The sequence below is a fragment of the Anas platyrhynchos genome, chromosome 4 (assembly GCF_047663525.1).
Source record: "Anas platyrhynchos isolate ZD024472 breed Pekin duck chromosome 4, IASCAAS_PekinDuck_T2T, whole genome shotgun sequence".
Classification (NCBI taxonomy): domain Eukaryota; kingdom Metazoa; phylum Chordata; class Aves; order Anseriformes; family Anatidae; genus Anas; species Anas platyrhynchos.
The window spans coordinates 79044441-79069542 of record NC_092590.1 but is presented as its reverse complement, the minus strand read 5'-3'; the positions used below and the strand labels follow the sequence as shown (position 1 = coordinate 79069542).

At 46.2% G+C, this 25102-nt stretch overlaps 1 protein-coding gene across 4 annotated transcripts in view; it reads left to right on the top strand.

The window, feature by feature from the left end:
* The window catches only part of ZNF638 (zinc finger protein 638), a 48539-nt gene that overhangs the window by 5373 nt on the left and 18064 nt on the right, over nucleotides 1-25102 (top strand). For 3 of the 4 annotated variants that reach the window (XM_072037933.1, XM_072037931.1, XM_072037934.1), the window contains exons 2-18: nucleotides 3160-4783; nucleotides 10383-10444; nucleotides 10723-10761; nucleotides 13204-13508; nucleotides 14925-15259; nucleotides 16255-16401; nucleotides 16780-16911; nucleotides 17215-17273; nucleotides 17443-17486; nucleotides 18631-18702; nucleotides 19401-19577; nucleotides 19670-19741; nucleotides 20541-20593; nucleotides 21312-21443; nucleotides 21599-21727; nucleotides 22045-22086; nucleotides 24314-24454. In XM_072037933.1, coding sequence (XP_071894034.1) covers nucleotides 3160-4783; nucleotides 10383-10444; nucleotides 10723-10761; nucleotides 13204-13508; nucleotides 14925-15259; nucleotides 16255-16401; nucleotides 16780-16911; nucleotides 17215-17273; nucleotides 17443-17486; nucleotides 18631-18702; nucleotides 19401-19577; nucleotides 19670-19741; nucleotides 20541-20593; nucleotides 21312-21443; nucleotides 21599-21727; nucleotides 22045-22086; nucleotides 24314-24454 — 3565 coding nt within the window. The remainder of the gene's footprint in view (nucleotides 1-3159; nucleotides 4784-10382; nucleotides 10445-10722; nucleotides 10762-13203; nucleotides 13509-14924; nucleotides 15260-16254; nucleotides 16402-16779; nucleotides 16912-17214; nucleotides 17274-17442; nucleotides 17487-18630; nucleotides 18703-19400; nucleotides 19578-19669; nucleotides 19742-20540; nucleotides 20594-21311; nucleotides 21444-21598; nucleotides 21728-22044; nucleotides 22087-24313; nucleotides 24455-25102) is intronic. The other variant, XM_072037932.1, reaches the window with a different exon arrangement.

Genomic DNA, 25102 nt, shown 5'->3' with positions numbered 1-25102 from the left:
AGGGAGCTGTGCTGTGCGTGCTGCTTTTTGTCTTCCCAGGTGCTCGTTCATTTGTGCTTTTTCTCCCCTCTGAGTAAATTTGTGAGTAAATTTGTGCTTTTTCTCCCTCTGGGTGCCTGCAGAGCTCCTGTCCTGGGTCCTGAGCAGCACGTGAGCCCTCCCTCTGTTCTGTAAGCCCCTGGGGAGGTGCTCCAGCAGGAGGATCTGCCTGGGGAGGATTTTGGGGTGCTCCCCGCAGCTCCGTGGGGCTGTGACGGGGTCGTGGGGAAGCGCTCGGTGGCCTCAGGGCTCTCCCCCCCCGGCTGGGGGTGGGCAGGAGGCTGGGAGGGGACAGGCAGAACAGCCAACCCTGCGGGCTGAGGGCTGTAACTGCCGCAGCTCGGCCATAAAACTGGGCCAGAGGGGCACGGGGCAGGGGCTGCCTCGTGGCTTTTGGGGTCGTGTGGTGCCAGAGCCCGGCTGAACGGCAGGAGGTGAGTGCCTGCCTTGTTTCCTTGCCCATATCCTGCTTATTCCCACTCTTCCTCTCACGCTGGGGAGCGAGCGAGTTCAGCTTGAGGCCCCGCTGCCACTGAGACAGCTTCAGGACACGCAGACCTTTTTTATTTCCCACTTTTTCCACCAAAAGCTCGACCTCGGCAGCGCTGCAGGATTTGCAGTGCCCTTTTCCTTCCCACCTCTGTGCCGGATCTCCCGGCTGGCAGCGCTGCCGTGCTCCCTGCACCCCTGGCAGTGCAGTTCTCTGCCTCTCGTTACCGGCTTTACTCCAGGTTAGTTCGTTAATAAGCCGTCACCTTTATTAACATCCCTGCCTGGTTTGCCTGGGTTGGAGCAGGCAAAGTGGAGAGCTAAAAGGGGAAGCGGTGAGTTGTTGCTGAGCGTGTGCTGGGGCTGCTGAGATGAACGAGCTGCTGGCAGCCGGAGCTTTTTGCTGCCTGCCACAGGCAGGGCTCCTCTCCCCGTGGGTTGTTTCTGCTGGGTTTTTGGTTTGGAGGCTGAGGGAGCAGGTCTGGGGTGAGCCAGCCCTGAAGAGCTGCAGGATTTGGCGTGTTGCTGCTGAGGAAAATCTCGTTTTGACCATCTCGCTCCGTGAACACCTCGGGTAAAGCAAATTTCCCACCCTTAGCACAGTGCCGAGGGAGGAAAGCTGCAGGACCTGGAGGAAAGGAGGTTAACACAGCCTGCTGCTGGTGCTGGACCTCGGCTCCCATACACTCAGCAAGGCCACTCGAGGCTTTTAATGCACTAAAGGAAGGCCACCCAGTAATTTTGGAGTGCTATTGCTAAAACAAAGTGGGAAGAGGTTATCTTCAAGTTCAGCTGTAGAATACTCGCTGAAAAGCAAACTAAACTCCAGCTGTTTTGCTTTAAACTCCAGCTGTTTTGCTTTAAAATGTTTTATTCCAGCGGAGCACTACGGGGTGAGGCCTGTGCCCGTTTCCCCGCTGAACAGATCGCTCCAGAAAACTCCTAAGGCAGGGGGGTAACTTTACAAGTGGCCCCAAAGCAGAGGCCACCTCCTCCTGGCATTTGTTATGGACTGACTGTGCGTTACAGCAGTTAGTTTTTTTACCTGCCAAATCCTCGTTTCTGACCGGGTTAATTGCCTGCTGAGGGTCCAGAGATGTGTGTGGGGTCACGTCACGCTGCGAGGTGGTGGCGTGGGAGCGTGCCGGGGCTGAAATCTGCAGCTCCTGGAAGTCCCAGCGACGGGAAGTCTGCTCCTGAGCTCCTGGCCACGTCCCCTGGGAGCTTCCCGACCCAGCAAATGCAGGTTTGGTTTGCAAAGCTGCACATTTATTTTTAAAATGTTCCCTGCTGTGTTCCTCCTCGTTCTGGGTGGCTCCGATATTGTTCCCCCTCCAATTGCTTTCCAAATGAACGTGCCGGGAGGTGGTTTTGGTTTTGCCCCGCAGTGATGAGGGTTCCAGAGGAGAGCGAACTGAAAGGCAGGAGATGACTTTGGGGTTGTTTGCGTGACACTGTTCTGGCACTGTGGGAGGGAGAAGAGGTGGGAAGGGGTCGGGGTGAGAGCCCCTGGTGCTGCCCGGTGGGGGTCGGCTCCTTCCCATTATTTTCTGAGGGAGAAGGGATGTAGTTCGTGGTCCTGTAGCTGCTGTTCCTTCTTGGGCTGACCTCAGGCTTTCCTCATTTAAATAGAAATAACGGGATGGGACATAGAACAAAAAAGGTCGGGACAGGTTACAGAATTCATCCTCAGAGTGTGAAACTTGCTGCTTGTATGTGGCTCGCCTCTCCCAGGCTACAGCCGCGTGCGGGTTTTGAGTTGGGGTTCTCAAACTGCTGCCTTACGGCGAGCAGTCCTGAGGGAGGCACCTCCGTTTATTGGAAAACTTCTGTTAGGAGTTGGGTTTTTTTAGGCTGGCATCACTTTGTCCTGCACCCCCTGGTTTTGTGGGTGTCCGACTGCTTTATGGGATTGAATTCTTGGTGCTTCCAGCCGAAATACCGGGTGGTGGTTCCCACTGCCCCTCTGCTGGTTTTATTCTCGAGCATAACTTGTTCTGATGCGGCCCCACACATTTCTATTTCGAATTGTTTGGATGTAAGATTGTGCCTTTAACATCTGCGGGATGGAAACCTTCCAGGCACAGAGCTCGGGCGCTGTCACACCCGCTGGCTGCTTGCGGGGTGTTGTAGCTCACCCGTGGGGATCGCTGCGGGAGTGGCCCCCCGAGCGCTGCTCTGCTGGCTCCAGCTTGATCCCAAATAACGAGGCATCCAGGCTGTGACTGCTCCGAGCTCCCCACGTAATGATTTCACTTACAAGTCCTACTTCGTAAACACTTGGAGAGGGTTTTAATACCTTGGCTTACTGCTCCTGACACGGCTCCAAACTGAAATAAATGCAAACTGTGCCGAGCTGCCGTGTCAAGCCGTAGGCAATGCTGTTGAAAGTGTGTCCTGGCTGGGCACGGAGCTCGTGGGCACAGCTCGTTTGCTGAAGGGCTGTGTGTTGGGTAAGGCTGTGCAGCAAAAAGGTTTTGTGCAACGGGATTTCGCTTTCGAAAGCACCGCCTAAACTGTCACTGAAGCGCTGTTGCCCGAGCTCCCTTCTTGTCCTCCCCGGTTATAGAACCCGCTGCGTGACGCAGGTGAAAAGATGAAACAATCTAACGCTTGTCTTTTAACTTTCAGCTTTGTGCTGTTCTTGGAAAGTTTCGCACCACTTGTGAATTCCTTGAACCTTGGCATTGCGAGCCCACTTCTGTTGGGCCCTCCTCCCTTACAGCTTGCCCAAATTAAGACTCACTTGGCCCTCCAGCACTTGACCTCGGTTGCTGCCAGCAGCTCCGCACCTCCTCATGCTCAGTTCGGTCAGGCATTGCTGAAAAGCACCATGTTTAGCCCTCGAGGAGCGCTGCCCCAGAGGCCGAGAGGACCCAATCCGGCCGGAGCCAAGCCCCCGGGATCCTTTAGGGGAGGAGGCGCAGCGGGGCTGCAGAGAAAACCTGCGCCGGGGACACCTCCGGGAGCACCGCAGAGATTTTCGGGCCAGGACAGCTTCCAGTGGACGGGCTCGCAGAGGATCAACGTGCGGGTGACTCTGCACAGGGCCGATCCGAGGCAGGTCAAGGTGAAGACGAACCTCCACCAGGAGCAGAAGGGAGAGGCGCGCAGCAGCCGCTGGGACAATAACCCCCCCTGCTCCGCTGGGGCTGCCGCGCAGAAGCCGCCCCCCCCGGCCCGGATCCCGGAGCAGAGCGCGAACGCCCAGAGCCGCTACACGCCTGAGAGCGCCTCCAGCATCCTGGCCAGCTTCGGGCTCTCCAACGAAGACTTGGAGGAGCTCAGTCGCTACCCAGACGACCAGCTGACGCCCGAGAACATGCCCCTCATCCTGAGAGAGATCCGGATTCGGAAGATGGGTCACTCTTTGTCGGGTCTGCATCCCCCAAGCCGCGGAGAAGAAACGCTGGGCGGAACGAGCGGCGCGGCGGTCAAAGGCAAAGTGATCGATTACGGGCACGGCAGCAAATACGATTACACCGAGGATCCTCTGGAGGTGCGTGCTTACAACAGCGAGGTGCTGAACGAGGATCCCCTCGAGTCGCGCGTCTATAACCCCGAAGCACCGGCGCCAGAGAGCAGGGAAGACTTCCAACGAGAGCAAAACGTGCCCATGGGTGTCCCGCCGCCCGGCGTGCCGTGCAACCCGGTGTTCCCCGTTCAGGATTTGCTGAAACCCCCGGCTTTCCAGAACGACTCCTCCACCTCCCGCTCCTTTTTTCCAGCCGAGGCCGCGGGCAAAGTGTCCGGGCTGTGCGCAGCGCCCGCGGGGCTCCCCGTGGTGAAGCCGGTGTCGCAGCCGGCGGTGCCGCCCGTCATGCCCCCCATGCTGCCGCCCCCCATGCTGCCTCCCCTGGCGCAGCCCCTGCTGCCTCCCGTCATGCCGCCCCTCGTGCAGCCGCCCGTGCCCCAGCACGTGATGCCGCCCATGGCCCAGCCGCCCTTTTCGGCCGAGCTCCTCGCAGCCGTCGGCCAGCACGAGCGAATTCAGCACGAGGCCGGGAGCAGCCAGCCCGCCGCGCAGAGCGGCTCGGTGGCGGGGCAGAAACCCTTCCAGCCGCAGCCCGAGGGGCCAATTAAATCTCCTTTCGGCATCGTGAAGGCCTCGTGGCTCCCCGTGTTCCTGCAGTCCGATGCCCAGAAGATCAAAAGGCTGCCCACGCCCTCCATGATGAATGACTACTATGCCACGTCTCCGAGAATATTCCCCCATATGTGTTCTCTCTGTAACATAGAATGCACTCATATGAAGGTGAGTGGCTTTCAAAGATTATTGCCTAAATTGTGCTCAGCGCCTTACCTGCTGCACTGTTTCATGAGCTAATTTTTTTTTTTATCGTGCATTGAATGAGTTGTGCTGCTGCTCGGCAGTCTGGGTGCTTATGTGCTAATTGCAAAGTGCTAGAAACCCTGCTAGGGAACGGTTATAACCTCGCTGCACAGCGTGTTCCCTCTCAGACTGCATTTCAGAATTGCCCTGCACGTTATTATGGTTTCTTTGAATGTGAAAAATGATTTATGCCTTCTGCGATGGGATTTCAAGTGACAGAGCAAACCCTTTCCCAGTAGGGTCAAATCCATCATCCGGGTGACTAAAATGCGTGCAGAAATTGTGTGCTGGATCTCAGCGGGGTGCCTGAGATGTTCATATATTCAGCCCCACTCCCGCAAAGTCTGCCTTAAGACAAAGCAGCCTATTTATCTGCAAAAATGTAATCTTCCAAATGTGGTCTGGGTGACATTGGCTGGCCCAGAGACTGAAGGGCAGCTCTGACGAGTACACAAAATGCTTCCATTCATCCGACCTAGCGTTCAGTTCTGGAGCAAGTCACAGTTCCAGTTCCCGGCAGAGGGAACTGGGGAATATGGGGAGAGAGAAAAGAATCCCAAAAGCTGTAGATTTTTCGTGAAAGTCCTGAGCTGGATATGTCAGAAATATAGGAGAATGTCATTTAAAATGAAACAGTTCCTTATTAGTTTTATGTTTAAAGACTAAATAGTCTTCAATAAGCATGGGCAGCCTGTGGGGGACACTCCACAGTTTGGCAGAACCGTGCAGGACTGCAGGCCCTGTTTGTGCTGCAAAATTACAAAAGGGAGCACACAATTAAGATGGAGACAGCTGCATTGGGGACTTCAGAGTCCAAATAAATGTTCAAGCACTTTCACATGGGAGGCACTGACGGCCAGGAAGAATTGCAGCTGCTCGGGCGGGTTACAAAACTGAAAGGGAAGCTTGATTTAAGATAAAAACGTCTAAAATTGAACAGGGCAACAAGTTCGTGTTTGTGTTCACAACTGGGCACAGCGCTTTGGAGAAGTGCGGTCTGTGTAAGTGTGAAGTACTTGGTAGCTTGCGTACTGCTTCTTGCTAAAACCCAGTAAATGTTTTTACTAAAAACCAGTTGACAAATCAGCTGAATTTCTGGGGGAGACACAGATCTGTAACCCCTCATTTTAATGGCACTCAGCGTAGCGTGTGTTCTCCAGGCTCCCCGATCCCACTGCACCTTTTCTCCTCGTCATGCCAGCTTCCAGCTCCAGCATACGTTAACTTGATTCTGATGTGGTTTTTTTTTATGTATATGAGCTGCTGATTATACATCACATACCGGTTTGGGACAGGTCACATTCAAACAATGATGTTTCAAAATAATAAGATTAATTAGTTTTTTATTTTTTTTTTCCCCATACTTCAAGAAATAAAAGTCTGTTCGAGCAATGTTAGAGCTGTACATTTGTGAATTCTAAAGCATGAGAAATTCCTCCTGCATTTATGGTGTGGGTTTACAAATAAAGCTGTGGCTCGGTTGTGTGGCTGGAGGTGGCCTGGACGTTGGGTTTTGGAAGCGATGAAGCCCCCTGGAACTGGCAGATGAGCGGTGGTGAAGCGATGGAGCAGGAACCTACAGCCTCGTGGGGCGTGAGCTGTGCTAGCACAGGGGTGTTCCACGGGGAACAGAGGTAGTTTGCCACAATTTTGACAAATGTTAGTTCAGAAATAACAGGATGAATTCACAGAGGATGTCCTCCGAGGGCTGTGCCTCTGATGGCTCCAGAAGCCCGACCTGCAGCCGCCTGTAGGTGGGAGGTGAGTTCTGGGCTGGTGGCTCCCCTGTGCCTGCTGCCACGAGCCCTGCAAGAGGAGCTATCTGGTGAGTGAGGCTGCCTTTGGTCTCGTCTCCCCAGCACACCTCGAGGGGAATCTGCATCTTCAGGAGCTGTTCTGGGCCAGAATGGTGAGGCACGGGGACTGCCCAGCTGCAGCAGGCTGTTTGTGAACACTGCATTACAGACGGGAGTCTTGTCCCCGGCAAATTGGAAAGGTTGGGTGGCTTCAGGAAGGAAGGAGATGAGCAAAGAGGATGGCTTGAAACAAGAGCAGACGACGAGTTATGAAGAGGATGAAAGATACCAGGTGAAGAAAACCTTTTTCTCCAACACTTGAAGGGACTGAACATCTGAAAACTGTTTGTGGTGTTAAGATAACAGATTTCACAGAGCATTCATGTGCTGCACTGCCTTTTGTAGGTTCTTTTAACCCAGCCTCGTGCAGAAGTAGACTCATCTAGGGTCCATTTTCTTGCCAGGGTTGACACAGAAGCTGTGCTGCCTCTCAGAAGAGAACTCGAGCAGGTTACCTGATGTCACATTATTGAACTGACAGATTTACAGCTGGCTGCTGCTCCTGGAGGGGCCTGCGGAGCTGCGGGGGCTGCTGGTGGCTGAAGCCTGCTGTCTGCATCATCTCAGCCCCGTCGCCCTCGTTCTTGCAGCGTGCCTCTGCCATAACAGCAGCGAAACCCAGCCAGGGCTTTGTTTTGGCTTGGAGCTGAAAAAATGCTTCTGCTGTTCCCCAAAGCATCCGATCGGCTCTCCCTGGGGTTTTTATCCGCTGACGTATTTAACTTTGCTTAATTAATGAGGGCTGATGGAATAAAAGCCAAAACGGCCTTGAGAGGTCTGCGGTGTTCCCAAATCCTCTGGAGCAGTGCGCTGTGTGCAGCTCCTGCCGCTCAGCACTCAGTGCACTTTCTGGTTCTTTTGTGATCTGAGGAGAACCCCGAGCACCCCTCCTGCAGCGCTGTTTGTGTGATCATTTATTTGGAGGCGGCGTCGTGCTACGGCTCTGCTCACAAGTCAGAAGTTACAACATCTCCCAGCGGCGTGGCGCAGCCACCGCGGCTTGCTGTGGGGAGAAGCATTTCATAAGCCCTGCAGCGCTGGAGGAGGCAGGGCTGTTAGCTTCACACACAGATCTGGCAAGTCTGAGATGACTTCTGGACCTGGGAGGAGTTCTCAGAAGCGTCCTGCGGTGGTTTTTCAGGGAAGAATTATTTTGTCCTGGGTTAGCTGCGATCTCACCTCGGTGTCCTCTGCTTTCAAATGTATTTTCCAGCCTCCCCGACGTATGAAAACATTCCAGGAATACTTCACAGAGCAGCTTCGCTTTCAGCTGGGGGTTGTGGTCATGCTGGAGCAGTGAGGTGTGGTTTCTGTCTCCAACCATGCCCTTTGGGAACAGAGCAGGGCTGTGATGCTAGCAGCAGGAGGGTTTGTGTGTACTGGAAGCCCTGTGCTGATGAGTAAAGCACCACATCACAGGGTCTTCTTCCAGCTAAAACAGATTTAAAGCCAGGGTCCTGGCCCAGGTCACCTCCAGAGGTCCCCTCTGTCTGTGTTGTGGTGCCCGGGGCTTTACCCTGCACACAGTCCTACAGCCTCAGGGTTCCCCACAACAGGAATTGTGGCTGCACTGCCGATGTAGTGAGACAAAGCACGGTCCTGCTCCCTCTTCCTCCTGGCTTTTCTATAACGTGGGCTGGGCTGGCACAACACCCCGAGACCTGCTGGTCCCCCAAAATTAGGTAACGGTGACAGAGCTGCTCTCCCTGGCCTGTGTGGGTTCGTGGTGCAGTGTGAAGCTGGCTGGGGGCTTCCTCGTGCTGGGAAGGATCCGTCTGGGGGAAGGATCCGTCCAGTGGGACAGCCTTGCCAGAGGGACTGGAATCTTTCTGAAGACTCAAAAAGGGCAAGGAATTAATCAAAGAGGAGGAATACGCATAAATCGAGGCTCCTGCGATTATACAAAACGCAAGAGGGCATCGGCATAGTGAAGGCTTGAAGAGGAGAAGAATGGGGGTTTTGTGAGGGAGGAGAATATCTCCTTGTGGGCCTGCCAGCCTCCCCAGTGCCCGCTGCTCCGGCAGATGAAGACCAGGGGAAGCAGAACGGCCTCTGCTGGCCCTCACGGACACTGGGTGTGCTTTCTGCGCTGGGCAGTGCCTGAAGCCCCATTGCCTTTCGTTTCCAACAGCTAATTTCAGCCCTTCAGTGACAGTTTTTCCATCTAACTTCAAGGCTATGGACAAACAGCGTTCTTACGGATGGGATCGCTCAATAACCGCGTGTTACGAGGACAAAAACAGCTTATCGTGAGGAATTGCTTGCTTTTTTTTTTTACTCCGGAGATGCTTGAGCAGCGTGTCTGCTTCTTCAGGAAATGGAAGTAAGTCTGGTGCTTAAAACGGGCTGTGTTTGCTGTAAAAGCTGTGTGCAGCATAAATAGCTGGGGTGGCTCTGTTGTATCAGATCTTAGTGCTGTGAGGCTGGGGCTGTAAGCGCAGGGAGTGGCTGTTTTCACCCCGTCCTCCGGGCTGGCAAAATGCACAAAGCTAATCGTGGTCGCATCAATTCCTCCCACCTCACGTGCTCTGAGTGAGCCATCACCAGCTTTCCTTTGAAGCGGCGTGTTTTTCTGCCAATAAACCAGAGATGCTGCTCGCTCGGTGTTTTATAACCTTGTATAAACCTGCACGTGCATTCCAGAGAGTGAGGTAATTTCAGAACAGCGAGGCATTTTGTAAAGCTGGGCCTGTCAGTTGCATTATTCACCCATTATTGTTTAAAATACCGAAGCAGCAGGAAGTTGGCCTTTAAGGATACTCAGTGATCGTCACGACGACGTGATACCCTCCTGACACGATCCCTCCCGACGTGATACCATCTGAGAGCAGTCAGCAGCTCTCGATCAGCGAGCTAACCGGAGCAGTTGCTTCCACTGGAGCACCAATTTAGTCCAGCATTACTCCTACAACTACAAGAACAGCCTTGGTGCACAGCTCCCTATAGGGGCACTAAATCAGTGTTTACCTTAACCCCATGCATAAGCAGTTTTCAGGTCTGAGGGCTCCCGTTGTACTTGTGGCTGTGCAATGCTCATCCCAGCAGCTGTTTCCCAAGTAAGGCTTTTGCGAGGGCTTTTTCTGCCTAGAAATTCACGGGGGGGTGACAAGATTCATTGGGCTTTTGAGTGACCTTTAGTCGGAGCGTGCTCTTAGGAGCGATTGTGCTCGGAGCACTGCTCAGTCGAGCTTCCACAGAAATGAGACTTGGCTCGCCGATAGCACGTTGTGTCAGGCTCTCTGCTGTACTCAGCTTCTTGTGCTGTGTGCGTGTTCATACAGCCTGACAGCTCGTGAAGGCTGCTAATGGCTTTCTCGTTACGTACTTTCTCGTTAGCTACTGGATCAGCCCTTTGTGCTGGAGATGTGGTGACAGCGGCGCAGGGTGCTGATGGAGGTAGCAGATTAATGTAATGCGATGCATCCTCTGCACTTTCCACCTAAATTCCTTCGTGTTCTGTAGCAGCCTTCCATAATCATTAAGCGTTCTCATCGTTAGCATTAAGGAGTGGTAATCTCAAGTGAGAAATGTGACCCTGACATCAGATCATTTGTTAGTAATGTACTGGCAATGGAAGGTAAAGTATGACAGCGCTTCAGGTTGTGGTCAAATGCTAACGTTTTCCCTGCTAACCGAACTTCTCTGGATGTCTTCTCTCCACCTAGGACTGGATTCTGCACCAGAACACCCCCTCCCACATCGAGAGCTGCCGCCAGTTACGCCAACAGTAAGGAATTTGTTTAAAAAAGTTCATTTAGGCCAAAAAGCACTTTCTGTGCATGCACGTGGTCCCTCAGACCGTGCTGGGTGGGTTTCCGTGGTTCAGATGTCAATATCTGAGCACTGTTCTGAATTCATTTTAGACTATTAGGTGAAGGAAAGTGGCACGTGGTGCTGCTGGAGTCCTGCACGGGAGCTTAGATCTGTAACAGCTGCTGCATGTGAGACCAGAGCTGTGCCCAGATGCAGCTCTTTGCTGACAGTTGTGTTTCCTGCATTTAACAGGTACCCTGACTGGAACCCCGAGTCTCGTTCTTCAAAGAGGTAACTGCCTTTTGCTTACAGGTGGTTTTAAATTTGTCAGTTACAAGTATCTGGGAATGAAGGCAATGAATTTTCCTGCTTTGTTCACTGACGAGCTGTACTGGCGGCCTCCTTGCCTTTTTGTTGTAAAATGGTGTTGCCCTAAATCCTTTAATCAGGTGAGTGGCACGGTATCCAGAGTTCCTTCATGAGAATGAGAGCAAGCTGTAGGGAAGTCTGAAGGCTGGCACTGTCAGCAGTGTCACCATGGGCATCTTTCATAGCCGTGCCTCAGTCTGTCGTGATCAAACGGAGGGATTTCCGACTTTTAGACTTAAACTTTTTTCCAGTTAAGCCGCTCTTGTTAGCAGCTTAAAGTCTATCTGACAGTAGGCTACCCTGTGTTGGCTCCTTATTCCCCAGACTTTTTCGCCCGTAGATCCCTTGGGAAGCTATGGGATCGCAGGCTGAAGAAGCAGTGGAACTGATGAACTCATGTCTCTTCTGCTTAAAACTTACTCTGTTTACAATTACGTTTTATAAAAACACACCCTGCAGACTAATTCTGCTTGGATCTCAGTGAGATTAAGTTATTCTGTTGCCTCAGTGTTTGTGCATACTCCAGCTTTAACAGAAACAGGAACGATAGGACTTTCATTTTTGCTGCCTTGCCCTGTGACCCCCATTAATTAGACATGCTTCGTGGGAAGCTGACTATTAGTTGGAAGAAAAAAAGGCTGAAAATGTAGGTCAGGTTAATTTGCAGAGTGCATTCAAGGTCTCTCCATGTTCATAAACAAAGAGCAATATGGTGTTAGAGGGAGATAAAACAAACTTCAAACTTTCATGGAGAGTAATTATACTTTAAAACCTCAAACTGAAATTGCTGCAGAGCTGCAAGTGCTGCTGCTGTTAAACACACCGGGGATAAAGGGAACTGCCCCAAACTGGAGGAGCTTAATGAACTGGACAGACGTTTACTAGCACTTTGAGAGTGATCTGTGCTTGCAGGTGGGGCGAGAGCTGTCTTTTTGGGTGGTGCTTCCTTGAGTCCTGGGTGATGACAGCACGTCTGCAGCTGGGGAGTCAGAGCGACGGCCGGGCTGCGGGCGCAGGCTCAGGGCAAAGTGCTTGGTGCTGTGACCCTCTGGTAGCTGGCTTTGTGCTGCTTTGTTATTATAAATGGCTTTGTTTTGCTAATGCATTCAACCATTTCTATGGAGCGCAGGAATACCAGGATTGATGTGGCTTTTTAATGGTGTTTGAAGGTTGCTAATTAAATAGCACTTTTGGGACGTGCTGTGCGGGGCATGTTGGAAGGCATTTAGGGGACTGGAGGTTTTTCAGCTGACCTCAGCTAGCTGCTGGCCACACAGGACTTGTCGGCCCCTTCTCCAGTCTGCCAGGGGGCAGCCCTCTCTCCTGAACCTATTCCATCTCAGAGGAACTTGGCTTCTAAAACAGTGATAATAAGGCTGGACGTGGTGCCTCAGGAAGTGCTCTTGTTCTAGCTTGACTTACAAGCCTTTCAGTTGACACGTGTTGCTCACGTTGTGCTAAGACTTCTGCATTTTGTTTGATCAGCATATTTTCTTCCCAGTGGGTCTAGCTGTGCTGGGCACGCATGCCGTGTCAGTCATTTCCCACTGTGTCTCTTAATTTTGGTGCTAAAATTACTGAAGAGATTCTGCTTCTTGTTCCGAGCTGAAGGGCTGCTCCATCAGCCACGTTTTTAATGTGAGATCTCTCAGGCACCGTCTGCTCTACCTGGCTTTGAGCACTGGGGCGGGCAGGGGATGTTTGTCATCACAGGGTTCAGTACGGGCTGAGAAATTGCAAAGTGGCAGGCCAGTATGCTACGGCCAAGCACTCGTCCTAGCTTGCCTTAAATATCCTGGAAAATTTAGAATATACTCTGTGCATTTTCAAGGTTTTCTCTTTTACTCCTGTGATCTGTTCAGTCCTCTAAGAGGACTGTTGCCGTGATGGATCTCATTCCGTGTTCTTTATCAGCTTGACATCTCTCCATAGCAGAAGTATGCATTAGGTGTGTATTTAAGTAGTTCTGTGGAACCCATCTTTCAGTCTCAATCAGTCTTATAAACGTAACAGCGCGAGGTTGCCACCTTCCAAAGTAAATTTGGAAGAAGCAAAGTATCTTCATTCATTACTCTTTCATATATTCTTCTCCTATTTCTGTTCATTTTTCGTAGCCCTGCAGTTTGTAACTTTGGAGTTGTCTTTCCAGCTTTCTCTCCATGCAGGTGTTTCTCTCCCACTCGCCTCTCAGTTCTATTTAACATTGGTGACGTGGTTCCTCCAGAAATAGAAGCATGTTTGTTAATAAATTAGGCTCTAAGCATTGTTGATTTTTTCTAATTTCTCCAGAAAGTCTGTTTGAACAGGCGCAGGTTAATCATTCTCTGCCGTGTCAGAGCTCACTGAATGCCTTTATTCTGCTAGAAATGCTGGTGACAGAAAAGAAAACCAGACCCCGAAGCGGCGCTCCAACTCTGCCAGCCCTAGCCCCAGGCGTTCGAGGGTGGCCGGCTCTAGCTATGTTCTGCGGCGGTCGCGATCGCGGTCCAGGAGCCCCGGCCGCTTCAGGCCAACAAGACCACGAAGCCGAAGCCCACGGCAGATGCGACGGCTCAGCCCGAGGCACAGGTCGAGGTCACCGCAGCGGTCAAGAAATCTGCTGAGAACAAGTCCGCGACCTCCGAGGTCTTCCAGTAATGACTGGTCCAGGAGGGCGACCCGATCGCAAGGTACAGGGCGGATAACACTTACTTAAATCAAATCGAAGCTTCCTTTAATTTCAGGAAGGCAGAGTTGATTTCAAGAGGTTTATCTGTAGTTTTTCACAGCAAATCTCTGTTTTTAAAAATGACTTTTCCTTTTGCTGATGCTTTGAGAGGAGTGTGTTTAGCAGGAAACAGGCATTCTGAAACATAAAAAGTCTTCCTTGCCTAGTGTCAGAAACTGTTTAATGGTTCCAAACCACTGCTGAACAACTGCCTTTTCTGGGTGTTTGCTCAGTTTTTAAGCCAGTAAAGATAGTCAAGAATTGGAAACAAGTGAGGATGCTTGCTTGTTCAGCATCAAAAAACGTAATTTTGCAAGTGTGCAGTGTAGATGTGGAGAAAGAAAAAGCGATGCTCAGAAACTGCATTGAATGGAGGTGGAATTTATGAGGAAAAGATGAAGTTTCCATAAATAATTTAGTTGACATAAGGGCGTGGTACCTGAAAGGCTTTCAGTGAAGCATACTTCATAACATTTTGTTGCACCACTTTGTGACTCTTCAGCTCATTTCCTCCAGCTTGTTGTTCTAGGAAATTTTGAGTAAACTCAGTTCCTTGTAATTAATTCTGAGTTCAGTCTTTGCGTGAAATACAAGTATGTTTGGAGGGTTTTGTTCCTCTTCAAATTCTGAAGAACGAAACAAAGGAATTTCAAAGGATTGGTTCTTTTTTCTTTGACCCGGATACTGTGCCTTTGTTTGTGTGCGTTAAGGAAATTAAGAGCAAGGGAGCTCTTACGGGAAAGAAGCTGGAGTTGTGAAGGGACAGGCATTTTCAAAGAGATAGTTATAACAGCAAAATACCATTCTAATGTAGCACAAGAGGTAGAAGAGGCAATTGATAACCAAAATATAAATTTTTCACTGATCTCCGCAAAAACAAAGCATATGGGAAATCAAAGTTGTATCAGATTGTTAAAGAGCAATTTAAACCCGCACGTTAGGCTGTAGGACAAAGTGACAAAGAGCAAGACAGTGAAGGATACTGAGTTTAGCAGAGGGCACCAAGCCAAAAAGCACTGCAGTGCATCAGTATGTCAGAGAAAGATCAAAGGCTTGAAAAGTTGTTTTCTTTTTTTACGTTCCCTGACATGCAAAATTCTGCAGACATTCCCTGCTCTGCCGTTCGGCTTCTTGCAGATGATATTGCCCATGTCACGTCAGCCTAACTAAAAATGTCAGGTTATACAACAGCACCGTGGAAGTAGTACAGAGGTTTCTTATTTATAGGCCACCTCTGCTGGAGTGTGATTAAGGTTCTCGAACTTCAGCAGGTTGCAGGACTGAGTCAGGAATAGGGAATGTAGGAACCAGAACAGCAGCGTAGGTAAGGGCTCTTAAAACCAACCAAAAATGGGTTTGTTTTCCCTTCCCCTCACAGACAGAAGGGCAGCTTTGGAGGCAGTAGTGAAAAGTTTAGGACCTGGCTTTGTAGCGGAGTTCAATAAGCATAAATCACTTCAAGCAGCTGGGCTAGGATCCTCGGGATCGGGAAAATCACCATCCTCTCATGGACCCCTAGGGAAGATGCCTGGAAACATGAAGAAGCCGCTGAAAAGCGTTTCACCGAAGGCTGCGAAGAAGGACATGCTTTCTCTGCCTGGGTCAAGTTCTTCTCCTGAAAGTGACGATTCGCCCCAAGACAAAGAAGTGGAAGAGGATGAGGAAGAGTTGCCCGCAGGAACCAGCGGACCTCGTCCTTCTCCTTATAACAGGGTGAGCTTCTCAGTATTTTTCTCTGTGATTTGAAGTATTTGCTTTGTATCCCATTGCAGGGGGATCATGTGTGGAAGGATTAACTGTTCTGTTCGCTAATTCTGTGCAATAGATAGTGCCGTGATAGTACAGCTTCGTGCTAAGCACCACAGCAAGCACTTTGTAACAGATGGGAAGCGCTCCAGGAGGTTTGTGTTACAGCAGCAGAAAGAAATTCCAATTAAGCTCGGGGCCCTGTGCTGCTGTGCACTTGTTTGTATAAATGGTGCGTGATGAGCTCTGCTGGAAGGTGCTACCGTGTAAGTATAAGGGATAGGAGGCAGAAAGTACTCATTTTCATGTTGTGCACAGAAGGCAAGGCAGAGGAACTTCCTACTCGTCTTGTAAGAAGGATTTTAAGCCAGTGTCGACTTTGTCCATCAGATTGGGATCTCTTGGACACGCTGCACCTATAAACCAGGACACGCAGCACCTATAAACCAGACTTTTGTTTTAGTTACTCTTGAGTGTCTGTGGTAGATGCAGTTGTCCTTGGTAGATCCTAGCCTCTAAATGATAAGGGAAGAGAACACTGCCTGCTGATACTGAAGGCTAATAGATAGTGAAAGGAAGGTAGTGGAGTTGGGCAACTCTTTCCCCACATAGCCTAGACAGCTGGAATGACGTTGGTTTTTAATACTTAGTAAAAACAAGACGGTTGTACACTGTTACTTGATAATCCTATCTGATGTCACCTAATAATCTAAAGGTTGTTTTGTCTCTGCTCATGGCAGGGGGTCGGAACTAGATGATCCTAAGGGCCCTTCCAGCTCAGGCCGTTCCGTGATTGGAATTACGGATCTGTCCTTGTGTTAAAGAGCAAAAGCCTCGAAACACCTCAGTGAGCTAAGCAGTTGGTCTGCTCTGGGGCAGTTTCTATTGCAGATTGTTTTTCTTTTGTTGTACTAGACTTAACATGGAAATTGCTTATTTTTGTTCTATTTTTTACTTTGTAGCTGTTGAGAGAGGAACTGCTGAATTGCGGGACAGTCCTTCAAATATCTGATTTACCTGATGATGGCTTTTCAGATCAGGATATTAAAAAAATCGTTCAGCCGTTTGGCAAAGTCAGTGATCTCATCGTACTGCGCTCTAGGAACGAGGTGAGTTTTCCAGTAGAAGGTGTTTGTGCGAGAATGCAAAAGAAACTGTGAAACAATAAAAGCTGCAGTACCTGTAAGCTCAGCTTGTCCTTTCGGATAAGGCTTCCTGAGCAGGTTGTCATTAAAAATCACATAAGTAACCTTGAAATAGCAGGGAGTCTTAATTCTATGCTGCTACCTGAGCCTTAATTGTTAATTGTTCAAGGAGCTAGGCTCCCTTTTATGTAATACTGCAGTCTAAACTTTGTCATCAAACTCCCCATGAACTCTGGGAGCACACGCAGTTCTGTCGTGAGCAGATTTTCTAAAGAAAAATTGCAGAAATTTGCATCTTGTGCCTACAGTGTAAGTAAAGCCTGAAAGTGCCTTTTATTTTAGGCCTACTTGGAAATGAACTACAAAGAAGCAGTGATAGCAGCTGTGAAATACGGTGAAACTGTGCCAGTGCTGGTGAATGGGAAACGGGTGAAAATAAGTGTAGCAGAAAAGCCAAAAGCATCTCCTGGCCAGGTAAGCAGTGTGTTGGTGAATAACATAATATTTTCTGTGTAGCTTGGAATTTTAATCCAGAAACCAATGTTCTTAAGAAAAATATTTAGTTGTTTTAGTTGATAATTTTTTAAATTGCTTTTCATAAGCACGAGTCAAAAAATATATGAAAATCCTCTTGTGAATTTCAGATTTGAGCTTTCTGTTTTTCTTGGTTCAGATTGCTGACTGTGAATAGTATCAGTTTAACAAAATGAAAGATGCAACCTATCCAATACAAGGTATAAGTGATGCAATAAAAGTTCTTCTTTCTGTCTGCTTTAGGCTAAAATGAGCATCAAAAAAAAGACTCGGATTGTTAAAAAAGTTGCGCCAAGTACAAAGTAAGTGCTGCATTATGTCCGTTAATGTCACTCTTACTGATAGCCACTGGAAACCAGGTGTGCTCATATCTGTGTTTTACTGGTTTGGAACTTCTAAAGCTATTTTGATATTCATGAATTGTCTTTGAATCTGATTTTTCTTTATCTTTTCCCCATCTGTTCATAATAGAAAACATCAGAACACCACCGCTAAGACAACTAAATCTGTTACAGGTGAGGCTTTGACTACCTTGTATCTGATGATACCTTTTTCCAATTTCTCTGTTTTTATGAGTGCTTTATTTAATAGTGACTGAAAGCAAGCCCAGAGAGGTGTGAGAAAGTGAACAGCTTATACTTTCAGATGCCGTCTTTTTCATGTAACCTGTCTGGCTTGAGAAACACCCACAAGTAGCAATAAAAATAATAATAATAAAAAAAAAAAAGACCCGTGCTGATACTCTGTAATTTTAAATATTTGCCCCTATCTATTCATGATACGTGTGGTGTTCTATCCTCCATGAAATTTGTGTAATTCTTTGAGTTGTCTTTGATATAATGCATTTAACATTGCCTTTTGCAGTTAGTGCTAGTGCTTCTCAGTGCCTTATTATCCTTAAATGTTCAAGTTGCTTTTAAATTTATGCCCTGGTCATCTAAGGATTCGGACAGAATCAGTTATTGTTACTTAGTCTGGCAGAAACACCTGTATGTCACGCTTTAACGAGTAACTTTCTTTTGGTACTTTACTGAAAAAGAGGACAGATTGTGGCAAATACATGAGAAGCCAATGAGATTTTACAGAAATGTTGGTGTTACACATTGAAAATGAAAGCCAAATCATTTTTGTTGTTTATTTTTTGGCTTTTATGGGCGCTTGTTTTGAACTTAGATAGGGACAAGTCACTGTTTTTTGTTTTGCTGGGAAAATTCAATCAGCTAAAACTTAAGAGAATGGTGCTGTTTCAAGTTTTTTTCATTGATGGGTATGTCATTCTGAATCCAGTTTGTAAAATGGAATTACAATTCCTATAGCACTGCTTCTCAGAGCTGGCTCAGATGGAAACAGTGAATTGCTTACAGGCATTTAAGAGAAAGAGGAAATGAGCTTTTTTACAGCAGAAGGGTTGTGTCACCAGAATCCTAAATAAATTCATGAAGCAGAGTAACTTCTGTGACTTGCATTCAAGTTTGTTGTTGAATTAACGTATTTTTTAGGTTTTGGTGTTTTTTTGTCATACCAGTTGAATTGCTGCAGATCAGATGATTTCTGTACATATTTTCATCCTCTTTACTCTTTATTTATTTATTTTTTTACTCTTACACAAATGTAAGACTTAAGCATTTCTGCTGATTTGTTTTTGGGTATTTTACATAGGTAAAAAAGAAAAAACTAAGAAATCTGTGGTGACAAAAGATAGTAAGATCAAGAAAGCCTCAACTACTGCAGGTAAGACAAATGAGAACTTTCAGTCTTTCCTTGGACCACACACAGAATGGTTTGGGTTGGAAAAGACCTTAAAGATCACTTAGTTCCACTCCCTGCCAGGGAGCCCAGGCTGCCCCCAGCCCCATCCACCCTGGCCTTGGGCACTGCCAGGGATGGGGCAGCCACAGCTCCTCGGGGCAGCCTGGACCAGGGCCTCACTGCCCTCTGAGTGAAGAATTTATTCCGAATATCTAATCTAAATCTACTCATGTTTAGTTTTAAACCATTACTCCTTGTCCTATCACTAAAATCCCAGATAAGGTGTCTCTCCAGCTTTTTCGTAGATCCCCTTTAGGTACTGCTTTCAGTACAGGTGCTATTCTGCTGCCTTCCACTTTCCAGATGAGATATTTAAGGGAGTGAGTCCAAACCTTTCACACCTTTCACAGAGTTTGCAATACAGTAGTCTTAGGTGTGCACTCTTCTTGCACCTTGTGAGTTTGCTAATAGTGATAAGCAGTGCTGCTAGTAGGTCTGGAGTAGCAAAGAACCAGGTAAAGAAAATGATTTTTGAGAAAGCAAAATCATCTTAGCCTTTCATGTAAAGACAGCCACAGAGTTGTTTTGTGAAGCTGGGATGAGCTGGTCCTGTATATTCATTTTCTGCTCATTTGTGACAGGAGGTCTGAAAAAATCTTTATCTTGCTGTTACCTTCCAGCAAATTCAGTAGAAAATAAGTCTGAAGATCTTCAGATCTCACCAGAAGCTGAAATGGACACTGGGGAAGTTGAGTTTTCCGACCCAAAGAGTGTTACAGAAGCGGACAAAGTTACAGAGGCTGTGAAGGTGGTAGAGACTCCGACCAAAGGAATTGATAATCCTGCATCTTTACTAGGTAATTCTGATACGATGATGCTGGTTTTAGGTTGCTTTGCTAGTTGTAAGTTCCATAAATTTGACATTGTGGTATCTTAAAATGTTTTGTAGAGAAACTTGCAGAGATGCCTCAGGTGGCAGCGGTGGATTTGGATGAAATTAAGGAGCCTTTAACTGATCAAGGTAAATTGCAAACTGGCAGTGTTTTTTCATTTCTGTCCTAAGCCTCTCTGCTATTGTGAATTATGTCAGAATAGCACCGAGACCAGGAACTCTTCAGAAACGAAGATGACCCAGGATATCAGAGAAGGAAATTGGTTAGCTTCACTGACTGAAACATAAAAGAACACTTTTATGGGTCTGGGACTGAAGAAGAGTGGCCAAAAAACCCTCAAAATTCACATATTTTTAGCTGGCATAGTATTTTTGCCTAGACCTTTTCCATGCAGCATGGAGTTTTATTTGCAGCTCATCAGAGGAAAGGAGTAAGGTCTGCTATGTATTCTGTTTACAGCCTCCCCACTAAATCTTTTAATCTCATTGCTTTACAGTACATGCTTAGGAGCTGGTTCAATAGATCCTATTTTCCCAATATTTGTAACTGATGAGTAACAGAACTTGTTTAAACATGATGTATATTAATTGTCAGTTATTATGCACATGATAGTGGTGGATATAAGCATTTTACAATAGAAGGGATTCTCCCTTAACTGCTCTGATTGGTGGTTTCCTGTTCTTTGCTGTTTGTGTTTTCCTGGGTCTCTAAGATTTTTTTGTGGACTTTTACCAGGAAAAAGAACAGAAAAGAGAAACAATATGGGCATGTGCTGGGCACCTACAGTATCCCAGTATGCCCACAAAGAAATATTGTGGCTGTGATTATTCAGCTAATAAGGCCTTAATGTCAGCAAAGCATTTGAGTGTTAAACGAAGGATTTAAATTCAAAAGCTCCACTTTTTAATTTTATTTATTTTTTAATAGAAGCTGCTGTAGCGACTGTGAAGAGTGAGGAATCAACAGAACCAATTAGCAAGGTCAGTCTAAAGGTGCTTGAATCTGTGAATGCTGTGGGGAGAGATCTGGTGCAGGTTTCCAAGTGATGGTTCTGCTGTCAGAAAACCTCTGGTTTAAATCTTTGTCTGTTAATTTCTTGTGGGAAATAGTGACTAGTTTATGTTTTCTGGGCTGTTTTTGATTTGATAGACTTCTGGCTTAATTTCCCACAGTTTGTTGACTCTTTGTTTACATCAAAACTCCTTTTTATGCTGATTATTGCCCTTCTGTGGATTTCTTGTAACTCTCTTATTTTCTCAAGATGTAGAAATTGCATGTACAAACTTGCAGTGTTTGATGTGTGGGCATATCATGGATATAAAGTAATGGCATAATTATCGGGGGGGTTGGTTTGGTTTGAATTTTTAGTGAGATGGCAAGAGAGAGACCAAGGTTTGTACAGAATTAGTTTGACCTGGATACATCCACAATTAGGCAGTATTTGAGGTGATTACATGACATAATTATGGAGAGGGGTGAAAAAAATGTATAATGTGCTTTGCTACTAAATCCTACCAAGGCTTTAATATTCTTTGGTTTGGGGGTAATTGCATGCATAACTAAATGCTTTTAAGCAAGTGTTTCATTCAGTTTAATGGTGGCTTGACATAGTAAAAATAAACGTCCTCGTTAGTCATACAGCAGTTTTGGTTTGGAGTTGAAGAAACAACAGTAATACTTCCTTTCATTTGTTTACAGGAGCCTGATGATATCTGTGTGGTTCTTATTTCAAACTTGCCTGAGAAAGGATATTCTGTCGAAGAAGTTTCCAACCTAGCAAAGCCATTTGGAGGACTGAGAGATGTGTTAATTTTATCATCTCATAAAAAGGTATTCCAGTGTGTACCTAGTGGGGTCTCTACCTGGAGTAGCAGGAAATATTCTTCTAACGAATGTAAATGTGATAATGCAGCGTAGCAACCATTGATATGTTTTTGCTAAATTGGAGTGTCTTTTTCACTTTTTTATTTTCTTTATCTTAAAAGGCATATCTTGAAATAAATAGAAAATCTGCAGATTCCATGGTTAAATTTTACACCTGCTTTCCAATGTCACTGGATGGGAATCAGCTCTGCATCAACATGGTGCCTCAGTATAAGACTATAAAAGATGAAGTAAGTAATAAAATATATTGACATTCTGTGATACGTGATAACGTTTCAACACAGAGCAGGATTTTGTGTCTAAGCTGACTTTTGAGCGCTGCCCGTTCTGATAGCGTGTCCTACTGAGGACTCATGTTAAATGTCTTTTGGGGTCCTGGTCTGATACCAGAATAACGCAGCTGTCAGAAGTGCTCATGCTATCACTTTGACTAATAAAGCAGGAAAAAAAGTTGTCATTTCAATTAGGGAGTCTGTGATTCCCAATTAGCTAATGAAACTGTATTTTACTGTGTAAATCTTTAAACTTTTTTTATTTTCTCCCCCAGGAATCAATATTTACTGCTATCATCAAAGAATCTGACCCTAAGGTAAGCTGCTGGCAATCAAACTATTCTTCAAAATGCTATCAGAATACATTAATATAAATTGGAATCAGCTTCCTTCACGGTGAAATAATAGCTAATTGAGTTATCTAAGCTTGCTGTTGAATTAAATGTTTATATATATGTTCATGGGTGAATAAGCAGGGAATGAAAGCAGTAAATGATTGCTTAGTTTAGCTCCATGATGCATGAGGAGCAAGGATTTAAGCATTCAATAGGAGTCCTTAGAGAGCCTCTCCTTTGGTGAGAGCTTTTTCATTTTCTAACAGCGTGCTTGTGACCACTGTAGCTTGGAGGCTGTGCAGTGTTTGCCTGTATATGCTGGCACCCATTTTTCTAGCATATTTTATAGACAGGTTTCTCATTTTGATTTATCTGTCAAAACTACTTCTGCTGTTGAGTGTAGAGGGTCTCCCTTATTGTCCCTCCTGTTCCTTCAAACCTTTCTCGATACAGGCTGGCAATTGGCATGCAAAACTTTTTTTAGGCAGTGTAGGCTCACAGAGGTCTTTTCTGCAGGTAGAAATTAATAGAATAACAGCTTTTTTATTTATTTATTTTTTTAATTAATTCATTATTTTTTTTTTGCCTTGCTACTATGGGAAAACATTTTCAAAATATTCGTGATACTGAGTTATTGGGTCTGAACGTTGTCTCTGGGCTTAGAGCTGTCCTGGGAACTTCACAAGAGTAACTGTAAGAACAGCAAAGTCAAAAGCTCACAGAATATGGTTAAAAGTCATTTTCCAAAGAGCCCTGCCAATGATAAGTCACTTTCCAGGAAACCCCCTCAAAGGCTTGAATTTTCAAACCCAAATGTGTTTGGGGGATATCTGTTTTCTCCTAATGATCATAGTTTGGCACTGACAGCTAGATCTGAGTCCTTAATGCCAGTACTCCTGTTGCCATATCCTACATCTGCTTCTGATATGCTTGCGGTGGAAAATTTCATTTTTTCTCTTGGTGAGGTAGTGAATAACGGGAGGGGAACATAGCAAACCTCTCAGGGGTGGGGTGGGAGAGCTTGCTCTTGTTGTCAGGAGGGCTGGTTCTGTTTCTCAAAGACATGCAGCTTCCAAATATTTAAAGGTAAGACTTGTTTAAGATTTCAGAAGTCTACTAGTACCTTTGGACTTTGTGCCCCAGGGCCATCTCCTTGGAAATGGCACAAAATAATTAATGCCAGGAGTCCATATATCATTCTGCCAGTGCTACATGGCTGAGGTTAGCTTTTCGTGTGCAGCCACCCCACTCTTAGGTTCTGCACCAGAATCCTTCCTGGTAGGAAGAGACTTAGAGGTCTCCTCTGACAGCCTGTCCCTGTGGTGGTGGTGATAAAGGAACCTTCACTAGCAAGAAAAACTTTTCCAATTGGAGTTGAATATCCTATTACAGCAAAGGCTCTGGTGCAAGAAGCTTCCGAGCCTACCACGTTGTGACTGAAGTGCTGCCCTGGGGAGGACGTTCATCCTGGGGACGTTCAGGTTAGCGGGGAAGCCTCCCTGCCTCTGTAGCAGGGTTGGAACTATTCAGCCACTTGCTGTGTGTGTGTTTTGGATGGAAATGGTAATTCAATCCTTGGAGCAGCTGACTATCAAAATCTGTTCAAATTGTAGCCTGACTGAAATCACAGGTTCTTAATCTGCGCAGGGATTCCGTAAGACTGTTTGGAAATTGACAAACACAAGAAATTATATTTGTCCAAGGATCTTTTTGTCATTATAAACTGTTCAAATAAATCAAACTCTAACTTAAAAACCATAATCATGTACTCTTTCAGGTGGGTTTCTGTGCCCTGACTGGTTTGAGATCCGGCTAGATAATGTGCTTTTCAAAATACCAAATCTTATTTGAACTTCAGCAGTATTTTGTAGTGTTCCTTAAAGGGACTTTTACTAGTTTGTTTAAAAAATTAAACAATAATTTAAAATAAAACACTTGGCATTTTTAAGTTTGTTATTCTTTACTGGGAATTATATCAAATTCTTTTGATATGGTGCATAGAAAACTGGAAAATCTGAAAATCTGAAAATTCGAACATTGGAATCTGTGAAATTCGTGAATCTGAAAATTCGAACATTGGATGCTTGTGAATGCTCTTCCTGGGGAGATCTGAGTGATCTGGAAGCTTCCTGTGGCTCTTTCCTAACACAGTTCAATAGATGCTTATAAAGAATGCTGGAAAGTTAAAGAAGTCATCGCTTTTCTTTAGGTAAACACCGAAGCTATACATCATCAGTTTGTGCATCTTGGAAACTTACCAGATGATGGGTACAGAGAATTTGAAGTAGTTTGTGTGGGACTTCGATTTGGAAAAGTTGACCATTATGTTGTGCTGAAGAATAAAAACAAGGTAAGTAGGATTTTTTCCTAGCGTGCAGTACCACGTTAAAATAAAAAATTGAACTTTTAACCTCCCAGTACCAACAGTGTTCTGCTAAGGAGAGACCAGAGTTCCTGAACTGAGTGTAGGCTTTCTTTCCCATTCACCGTGTACAAGAAAATAGCTTATCTTATTTGTTGGGGACTGCAGGGAAGGAAGAAAACAACAAAAAAAACCTTTAGGCTATTATCTAGCCTGAACAATACAAATCAGCTTAAGGTCTGAAAGTAAAGCTTCCCAAGTGGCTGGAAAATTTATTAACCTTTGACATTAGAGAGGTGTAAATGGTGGAGGCAGAACAAATTCCCATGTAGTAGGAAGCTTGGGAAAAAAAATTAGTTTGGGAAAATGTCAGAATTACTCTTTTTTTTAAATTAATTAAATGTTTTTCAATGGACAGAGACCTTTTTAATTTTTACGGAAACATGAGGGATAATTTATATTTAAAAAAAAATCTGTAAAACAACTTAATGTGAAGCTGGAAGACTCGTGTCACATTGTACTTGATAGCTTACAGGTAAAGAAGTGAGAGATTTCCAGTACAGTGTATAAACTTCAGAGTTTAGTTCATTTTTACTATTTTCTTGATATAACACTACTTTTTTTTTCTGGCCGTGC